The sequence below is a fragment of the Sinocyclocheilus rhinocerous genome, unplaced genomic scaffold, assembly GCF_001515625.1.
Source record: "Sinocyclocheilus rhinocerous isolate Xijiao unplaced genomic scaffold, SAMN03320098_v1.1 scaffold739, whole genome shotgun sequence".
NCBI lineage: Eukaryota > Metazoa > Chordata > Actinopteri > Cypriniformes > Cyprinidae > Sinocyclocheilus > Sinocyclocheilus rhinocerous.
This window is the reverse complement of record NW_015635049.1, coordinates 129,571-140,528: the sequence shown is the minus strand read 5'-3', so window position 1 is coordinate 140,528 and position 10,958 is coordinate 129,571. Positions and strand designations below refer to the sequence as shown.

General features: G+C 34.0%; 1 protein-coding gene across 1 annotated transcript in view; it reads left to right on the top strand.

Moving 5' to 3' along the window:
* LOC107746472 (taperin-like) overlaps window positions 1-8,840 on the top strand; it is a 24,791-nt gene extending 15,951 nt beyond the window's left edge. The window contains exons 2-4 of the mRNA XM_016560693.1: window positions 5,662-5,860; window positions 6,720-6,835; window positions 7,845-8,840. Coding sequence (XP_016416179.1) covers window positions 5,662-5,860; window positions 6,720-6,835; window positions 7,845-7,907 — 378 coding nt within the window. The 3' untranslated portion in view covers window positions 7,908-8,840. The remainder of the gene's footprint in view (window positions 1-5,661; window positions 5,861-6,719; window positions 6,836-7,844) is intronic.
* Window positions 8,841-10,958: the final 2,118 nt, after the last annotated feature.

Here is a 10,958-nt window from a genome sequence, read left to right as displayed (position 1 = left end):
TACACACATTTATCACACTGGATCGCCAACATCACACACTTATAAAACCATACGTGTGTGTGTGTGTTTATGTTTCGTAGGTCTTACTAGCTGTACTGTGCTGAGGGATTTCTAATATTAAACAGCAGATTAGCTTTAATCAGGCATCTGCTCAGTCTGCTCTACACTTCAGTGAGAGGCTGCAACAATCTTCCCCCCACACACAAACACGCAGACAAACAGCTTCTGTGTTTACAGTCTGCTGCCAACCAAAGGTTGTAATTCAGGGAGAAACCCCCAGTATGTACTGTGTGTTTGTTGTGTGTGTGTGTGTGTGTGTGTAGTTACGCAGTCTCAACCTAGTTAAAATCAGGACAGCGTCTCTGGTAAATTCTGCTCTAATAGATCTGCTGTCTCTCCCTTTTTGGCTGTTTTAAAATGATTAATATGAAGCATTACACAAAAGATACATAAATTTGTTCACTCAGTTTTACTGGGAAAAACTGATCGTATTTTATTTAAACTATTATAATTTATTATTGTTATTTATTAAATAATAATAATAATGAAGTAATGTTATTAATTAAATGAGTGTTCATTTGAATTGCAATTAAGGAAATTTCTGAAATTGAATATCTCTAGTTATTGAAAAACATTATATTTAAGTACTCATCCATATTTATATATACAAACCTCCGTGATAATCTGAACATCAAGAATGAAATGAGCTGCTATCATGACTGTTATTACAGTTGTATATCTACATCTATAAAAGTATAAGTTAAAATAAGGAGAGTCTGAAATCCACCACTGTAAACTCTGTCTCGGTAATTCAAGCTTTTATTTTTCCTAATATGCATAGAGAGCAAAATATGGAGTGGATATGGAGCATCCTTTCCAGTGGTGCTTATTCTTCTCTGAAAATATTCCCATATAATGATTGATCTGCTTGAATGGAATTGGACTTTTTCTCACGCCAAATAATTTTTAGATTTTTTTTCAAGTATATTTATAAATTGTGTTTCTGAATTGTGATGGGAAATGGTTGAAACTGCCAGCATATCATGCTGTGCTTAAATTTCTAACGCTGGCTGAATAGTCAGGAAATATGTCAGTATGAGCCAAGAATGACCAAATAGCTCCACACTGGAAACTTTGCTTGTTACGGCCAGTGACTTATCCAGAGTTTGGGTAAATTGTGCCTCAGAAAGCAAGAAACTACAGTAGTTGAATGGGGAAATGGCTATGGTCTCAAGTGTTTAATGCTAAGGCTAGTGCTAAATTTAAATATTTATATAAATATAATGTAATTGCTGCTCCAAAACCTAGTGAGATGCCCATTGCATTTATGACACAATAGATGCTTCAGACACAATGAGTTTCAAAAGCTATCTTAATTCTGTCTTTTAAGATACCTTACCTTGACTAATTCTGAGGCAGCATCACATCCTTTGCAAAGAAGACAATCACAGAATGCCTTGAGATAAACTCAGTGAAGAAATAAATCTAGGGTGTCAGATGATTTGTTGTGCTGCAAAATAAAAATAAAAAATGTTTAAATGGAATTTTTCCTATTTTAGTTTTGCTATTACTATTACTTCAGGGATTTGCTCAAAGTTTTGAACTTGTTAATTTAACGTGATTTGCACAAAAATATGCATTATATCTCAGATTATGCTGCTTTTTGAACAGACATGTGCCATTACTTTAAATTATCTGATTTAATAAAGAGGCAGAATATTGTTGCAGTGAGTTTTGCAAGACTATTTTCTTCAGGGCAAAACAAACATTAATTCTCTGTCTTAACAACCTTAATTTAAAAATCACAGCTAATGTAAAGATTTCGTTAGGTGGAAACAAGTTTGTGAAGTTTTGACAGCCTGATTAATAGCACTTCATATTTAAGAGTTTCAAGTTTAATTTATTTGTATAGCACCATTTACAACAGCAGCAGCTGACCAATGTGCTTTACAGCATCAAATAAAATTAGTAAATAGAACATCAAAAAAATAAATAAATAAAAAAGCAAATAAATAAAATCTCAGCTAAAAAACGAATTATATCAGCATTTAAAAGATATAACAAAATATAAGAAATAAAACCAGGATTGTCATCAAAAATCGAATACAGAGATGGAACATCAAGGGACATTGAAAACATTAATAAAACAAGAAAACATTGTTTGATAGGCCAGCATTTTACACCTTGAGAGAGAATGTGGCAAACCAAAACTTAAAAAGTTTTGTGATCTGATGAGGCTCATATTAATGTAAGACTTGCATATGTTTGACGCAAAAAAGATACATCTAAACAACCAAATAACACATAAACTACATTAGCTACTGGCAGAATCATGCTTTAGAGTTGCTTTCCAGTAGAGGAAACTGAAAAGATTATCATGGGTAACTTGGACACAGCCAAAATACAGGCAAATCTGTAAAGAAAACCTGATTCAGTCAGCCAGAGAGATTTATTTTCCAGTAGGGCAATGACCCAGAACACACAGCAAAAGGCTGTGAAGGAATGGATCAAGAAAAGTGATTATTATAGAAAGCCTGAACTGAAATCTAATTGAAAATCAGTTGTATTATCTGAAAATTGTAGTCCACAGATACTCATCGTTAACTTTAGCTGGAACATATTTGCATTTGCCTGTAGGATTAGGCAAAACTTTCAATGTGCAAAACAATGTGCAAGCAAAAGACTGTAATTGCTGCTAAAGGACAATGAACATAATTACAGACTACAGTATATATTTCAGGAAGCACAACATATAATGCAGAGAATTAATCCTTTAGGTATTATGTTCGTTCTTGCGAAAACTTTATAAAAAAGAGAGACAGAATTGACTACACACCCAGTCTATCTACATTGTGTTATGTAACCACAATAAATCTTGTGACCCTAAGTTACTAAAAGAGAGTAAAGCTTGTACAAAACCTCTGAACGAGTAATGGATAGAATGATGCTCAAAAGTCAGTGACAACCCTGTTTACTGCATTCAACCATAATTACATATGAGAATACAATTTGAACGTAATATGCTGATTTGAAAACAGCGGTAGAGCTTAATAGTTTGTGGTGACATTTACATTTTTTATACATATATAATTATTTTCATTCATTGATGAATGGTTTTAAAGAACAGTATTTTGAATGTATTTGATTTTTATTTGTATTTGTGTTTTTAATGTCTTTACTGTTTTTGATCAATTTGAAATGTCCTTTTTGAATAAATAATTTGAATATATTTGAAAATAGGCCAGAGAAACATTAAAAGAAACTGAAAGGAAACTGACAGGCTAAATTCAAAAACACATGATGGTTAACAATTAGATGGTATGTAATGTAATGTTTATTACACCAAATAAACATCACCCAATTACATGTGGCCTTTGTCCAGTCATTTTACTGGGTGTGCCATGTAGAACCACGTTCACAGCCTTCGTAAATGAAGCGTGCGTATATGTTGTTGAGTAAGGACATGTGATTGAGATTAGAGTAGATTTAGGACAGCGCTGACACACAGGGCACAGACATTGACCAGGGTGCTTTAGAACACCATATACTTACTAGGGTATAATATCTTCTAGTTGCCCTTCACATTAAGTTTGAATCAGACAACAAAGTGTTATTTGTCTGATACGTCCTTAATAAGAGTAACATAATGTTAAGGTGTTGTAGAGCATTGCTTTGGAGTCCTGAGTGGTTTTTAGTATGTTGATATGTGAATGTTCTTGGTGGTTTCTAGGTTTCAAGTCTGTATGACAGTTTTTTTTTTTTAACCATGGGAGCTGGGACCCACTAGGGGGCCTCAGGAAGGGCGTGGGATGCTTTAATATTGTTCAACTGGTTCTGTTATTAATACAATTAATATGAATAGCCTTATTAATGTATTTTAATAATGTAGTTTAATTAAAATGATAAAAATGCATACAATGGAGAAAACATTTTTTTTATGTTTCCCCCCCTTTATAATAATCGTTTTGTTTGTTTCCCCATTTCTGTATTAATAAAAAAGATTAAAAACAAATGTCATAATTATAGCAGAAATACTGGCAGGTGTTTTTAACAACTATGAACTTAGAGATGTAATTTCATGTAGGTTCATTTTTATTGTACAAGTACAATGTATTATCTTGTATGTACACAATAGGTGCATTGTTTCAGAGGATTAATTTAAATGTTAGTACACAGTATGAATATGGTAATCATTCAGTGCCGTGTTATATTTGAAAGTATCATGATGCTTCGCCACTGTCACGCTACTTCCGGAAGGGTGCTTTTAGTTCATTTGAGTTTCCCAGCATTGATATGTGTCAGCATTTATGACCATGACTGACTAGATTATCAGGCATCATCAAAACCTGTAAATCTTAAATACTCCATAGTAAGGAGTGAGAAACAAATAAAGCAATAAGGAAACTATGTTGCCTGTTAATGCTTAATTGTTGTCCCACCATTTCCCTTTCATTTGCATTATGTGAATAGTCAAAAAATGTCTTCATTTGTTACCATAGATCCCTGGTGTAGATAAATATCAAGTGCACAGGCCTGGTGAAGTTTTGCTAAACAAATGTTTGTTTTGGTCAGGACCTGCTGTTCTGCTATAGTGCCATAAGCAAGTTTGGACACACCTCATACTTCGTTATTGCTAATTTACACATTTCATATTCATTTTAAAGTCCTCAAAACTACAAAATAACACAAACAGGAATTATAATAATTATGTAGTGATGTTAAACTGATAGTTCACCCAAAAATGAAAATTCTGTCTTTAATTACTTACCCTCGTGTCGTTCCAAACCCGTAAGACCTTCATTCATCTTCGGAACACAAATTAAGATATTTTTGATGAATTTTGAGAGCTCTCTGACCCTCCCATAGACAGCAAGGATCCTACCACGATCAAGGTCCAGAAATGTAGTAAGGACATCGTTAAAATAATCCATGAGACATCAGGGGTTCAACTGTAATTTTTTGAAGCTACGAGAATACTTTTTGTGTGCAAAGAAAACAAAAATAACGACTTTATTCAACAATTCATCTCCTCCACGTCACCCTGGCACCATTTTGGAGATTATCACGATGTATGCTGTTCTGTGTCAGCAGCACCCACGCGGATACGCTGTTTACGTTCAGATCAAAGCGTAAACAACATATCCGTGTGGTGCTGCTGACACAGAACAGCATACATTGTTTACGTTCAGTGGATACGCTCCAAAATGGCGCCAGGGTGACGTGGAGGAGATGAATTGTTGAATAAAGTCATTATTTTTGTGTTCTTTGCACATAAAAAGTATTCTCGTAGCTTCGAAAAATTACGGTTGAACCACTGATGTCACATGGATTATTTAATTAATGACAGAATTTTCATTTTTGGGGAACTATCCCATTAAAAATTTTAAAATGTTAAACAAATCAAAACTATTTTATATCTTATTTCCTTCAAAGTCACCACACTTTGCCCAGATCACTGCTCTCACTGCTTGCTGATCTTGGCTTCTCTTAAACAACTTAAACAACTTTATGATGTACATTTTAAATAGTGTCGAAAGAGTTCACACATCCTTCACTATCCGCTCCAGTTCTGTGGAAATCTGCAGAGCATTAGCAGATTCCATGCATGTCTGTTTATGATTGGTGTGAAACCTAACAAACTGTCCTCCGCTTCCACCACAGCTGAAAATATCCTTCAACGAGTCCAGCCTGCAGAGCACTTTCGAATACCCGTCTGAGAACAGTGTGTGGGACAGCGGAGAGGACGAGGAGGAAGGAGAAGAAAAAGGAGGAGAAGATGATGGCGGGATCATTGCAGGGAGGATAAGCATTCCTCGTGCCAGCTACACCAGCTCACCCACTCACTCCAACAACACCACGGGTGAGTAAGATGAGAAGAATGACAGGAAATGGATAGAATGAGAGGAAGGCACAGAAACCATGGATGAGGTGAACAGGAAATGGATGCAGTTCACACACTATTTTTATGCACTAAATATATGGACCTTTTGTCCTATTTTTTTGCAACGCAACTTTTAGGAGTCCAGTGAAGTTACTATGAAAATTGGGTTCTGTTTATTGTGATCTTGGAAGAAGTGAGGTCTATTTGATGAAAAAAAAAAATCCTTAACAGATATACAGAGGAATGATTCACTTTCTATATAGTTGTAATGCTTGTTATAATGGTTGAATTGATGACGGTGATTGTTGAGATGATCTCTCAGGTTCATCCTTTCTATACGGCTCTAGATTTGAACAGTGTTGACACCTGCTGGTCAGTCATGATGTGTTACATTTATTGCATTTGGATAGATGACAAAAAAACATGGGCATGAGCTTTTTCAAGGTTAAAATGTATATAAATGTACAAGGGAAAGTGTATATTAGAGATATGTTATAATATTACATTATTATTATTATTATATTTACTCATACTGGTAAAAAATGTATAGCCTGAATGCACTGTAAGTCGCTTTGGATAAAAGCGTCTGCTAAATGCATAAATTATTATTATTATTCAATTATATTTAAATGTATATAATTGTATATATATTATATATGATATATAATTTTGTAATATATAACCGTAAATATAATTTTTAAAATTAATATTCTATTTTAATACATTGTATATTATTGTCTTAATATTTAAAGTGTACAGTAAATGGAGTACAGTTTCTTTGCTAGTTCTATAGTCTAGAACTAATTAATTATTAATGCCTTTCTTCTCTTGTCCTCAGATCTTTCCAGTTACACACCTAAACACTCGGTGGAGTTTAACGCATGGCAAGAACACAAGCTTAATGAGTCTGCTCACCAGGGGGAAGATACTTCACAGAGTACAGAAGAGGTCATGGTAAGAAATAAGAATATGTCCACAATTGTGGTGTAAAATGAGAAGAACATGATATTAGTTCCTGTCCATGTAAAATGAGGGCATTATGTGATCTCTGAGGAATTGCTTGTTGGTTGCTAGGGTGTTCTGGGTGTTTGCTTTCTGGCCCAAGTGAAAATATACCTCCCTCAATTCTCTATGGCCTCTATGGGTATGGGTAACAAAGATAACCATACAAATATTTAGGCAAACATTTAGCACGTTTAGAAACTGCAAACAAGAAGCACACTACCGTTTAAAAAAGTTGACTGTAAAGACATTTATAATGTTACAAAAGATTTCTATTTCACATAAATGCTGATGTTGTATTTATTTTATTTATCAAAGAATCCTGAAAAAAGCATCACAGTTTCCACAAAAATATTGAGCACATTAAGCAAATATTAACTGTAATGATAATAACAATCTGTCATAATAAAAAAAATCGTTGAGTATAAAATCAATATATTAGAATCCTTTGAAAATGTAGCTTTATCATCACAACAGTAAAGTACTTTTTAAATATATTAAAATAGAAAGCAGTTATTATAAATTGCAATACTATTCCCAAGATTACTGTTTTTACTGTTTGATTAAATTAATGCAAATGTAATTTATTAATGCAAAAATAAAAATGAAAAATCTTATCAAACATACAATTGTAGTATCTAAAATATTAAGTATTCCTATGAATATTTTAGGGGTTGTGTTATTGTCAGTAGTTTTTGACCAAACTAATATTAGTGACCGCAGATGTATTTCCCGTAATTTTAGCACATCTCTCTTGAACAAGCCAGATGGTTTGAGGTATTGATTACTGTATTTCCGTTGCGCAAATAGTACAAGACAGGTCGCACATCAAAGTTTAATACTTAGGTTCAGAAGTAGAACAAACCCCTGAGCAACAGTAATAATGTTGTTCTGTAAAGAACCAAATCCTGACAAAATTCCATATTTCATCATGCATACTTTCTCTTTTTTTGTTCACCAGCTGACACCTGCTGATAGCTCCTCTCTGTCAGACTTCAGCAGTGAACCAGCCCTCTACTTCTAAACCTTCCAGATGTCTGGAAAATACGGGACCAACCATTGCCTGCCAGCACCAGCCTGGATGCAGAGAAACAACTTCCAGAACAATGGGACCAGTAGCAACCAGTACGGAAACGTACATTCCGTATTCTATGCCCATACACCATCATCGTCAACAGCAGGACTGTCCTCATTGCTGATCCACACAGTCACATTTAATCTCCTGTTGCCACCGATTGTGATTGTGATGGACATGGAAAATGGCTCAAACAGCCATTCCACTCTTGAATTTCACTCTTCCATCACATACTTGCTCTACGTATGTAATCCTCACCTCATGAAAGTGACCAAATTTCTAAAAGAGAGAAAGATGAGAGACTTTTCTTAAAATAGAGAAGGAAACTTGGAGTGTGTGTAATGGGACTCCAGAAAGAGACGATATTAAGGTGAAGCAACAAAAAATGAAATAAGTGACTTATGTATGACTGGTAAAAGGGTGCCACAATCCGTGTTCTTTGTGATGTTTTTGTATGTGCATGTGTAGGTCTGTATTGACATGACTCCCAAACTATAGAAGTCCTCCACTTTAGTTTCATATGTTTCCTTTGTATGTCTGTGTTTCAGTCAAGGTAGGCATTTCTAATGCACATACTATACAGCTGAAATACTAACATGTTAGTGTTGACTTAGTGATCGTAGATCTGTTTTAAAGAGCAGCTTTTAATTGGTAAACACATTCAATTCAATTTTGCTTTGCTTTTTTATGGTAATAGAATTTATTAGTCACTCAAAATTCTAGTCATAATTCGGATTACAAATGCAATCATAAATGCAAGTCAATCTTGTGAAGACATGCCCAGATTAAATTTCACCCCTATAGCATAAATACAATGAAGTCTGTTTTTAGGACTACCATTGTAATTTTTATGACATTTACACGTTTCCCAATATTCTCAATGATTCCCATTATCATAATCTAGTGTTTTTACAGTATAAAAATACTGCAATACAGTTTTCATTGTATTATTAAATAATTGTTTACATTATGGTAATGATAATTTCAGTGGGATGGGTTGTACCTTATTCACCTTCTAATAATCCTTAAAATACTGATTAAGCAAAATATAACATATGACCTGGAAGTGTTCTTGACAGGCTTTGTGAGATTTGTGCTGTGCAAAAATTGCATTAGTTTGTCAATATTTCTGCTTAAGTTTTGAACTGGACATTCTTGCAGTACGAATGGGGAGTGGTCAATTTTAGTTATGATGGAAACATTAGTTTGTGAGTGGGCACGCTGTATGCATGGGCCACGTGTGTGTGCGAAACACGAAGACTACATACACACAATGCCAACTGACTTGAGTGTGTCATATCTGTTAAATGACTTTGGCGTATCTGCTGACGTCTCTCCTCAGCCTCTCCGACCAGTATTGATGTATAGTTTGTACACTCCAGGATGAATGTTTCATAATTTATTTCATGCATCTTTTATCACTTTTTCATATTTTTAGTCACAGGGCAAACAGTAGCACCAAGGTGCTTTGGGATTATTATTTTTTTTGATAATTTGACACCATGTACAAAGTTACATGAGTGTTAGGACAGCTTACATCTTAGTCCTGTGGTTTTGTATTCATTCATTTGCACTGTTCTGTTTTTGCTTTATTTTGCACCTTACGCAGCTCTTGGTTGGAATAATACCTTTTAGGGATCTCATATCACTTTCATATTGTAATTTATTTCACAAAAAATAGTATGTGTATCCATTGGGAGCATAACATTGACTTGAAGCACCAGCTATAGCCCTTATCAGCTCAAAACTGCTGATCAATATTTTCTGCACAATTATTTTTTTAAGACTCTGGCTTTGTTCACACTGCACACAATTCTGATTTGGTTTCCTAATTCAATCTTTAGGACCGACTGTCTGTGCTGTTATTTTGAAGAAGGTGGTGAATTTGGATCCATCTGTTCAGTGTAGTCAATATCTGGTATAATTTAGACTTAACCAATGACATCAGCTTGTGTATGTCAGGTTTTGATTGTTCTTGTAAAAAAAATCCCCCCCCCCCCCAAAAAAGTTTGGGGTCAGTAAGATATTTGTTTTTTGAAAGAGAATAATACTTTTATTCAGCAAGGATGCAGTAAGTTGAGCAAAAGTGACAGTAAAGACTTTAACATTGTAACAGAAATGTCTATTTCAAACTAATGATATTTGAACTTTCTATTCAGCAAGTATGACGATTAAGCAAAAGTTCTCAATGACAATAATAAGAAATGTTACTCGAGAAGCATATTACAATGTTTTCTGAAGGAAAATTTTGCTGAACATTTAACTTTACCATAATAGGAATTATATATTGCAGGTTGCAGTATTTCACAATATTACTGTTTTTACTGTATTTTTGCTAAATGCAGCCTTGGTTAGCTTAAGACTTTTTTTTTTTTAACCATAGTGTATTTGAAACTTGCTGCCTGTCTGAACAAAGCATTTGAACCCATGGTTTTTCATGTCACATAATTAAGTCAACCAAGTCTTACTGTTCATTCTAGTTCAGTATGTCACTTTAGCACATTCCAGTCTATAACAGATCCTCCAGATGTTCTTTTCAAACATGAAATATTCTTGAGGGATGTATATTAGATGTTTAGAGGGTTTGGGAACTATTGTTTTTGTGTCTTACAAAATGTAATGCCACTTCAAGTGCTTCATTAGTTCCTGTAACTCTAGTCAAGCTGCTCATTGCTCTGGTGGTTAATGTACTGTATGTCAAAACTTTTCTTCATCCTTTTTTTCTTCATCAGGAGAATATTAAATGTACAATTTGGTTTTGATGAATTTAGAGGGGAAACAATTTAAAATACAAGGAAATGTTCAATAAACAAATGAAGGCTATGAAGGTGTTCACAGTTTATCTTATAAGGATAATATTTACATAAAGAAATTCTCTTTAAAACATCAAAAATTCACAATATATCTTTATTAAAACATTACATTTAAATAAAAACATTACATTAAACACCAATCTATATCAAAACAATTTATAAACCTATACATTAGATACAGAACTTC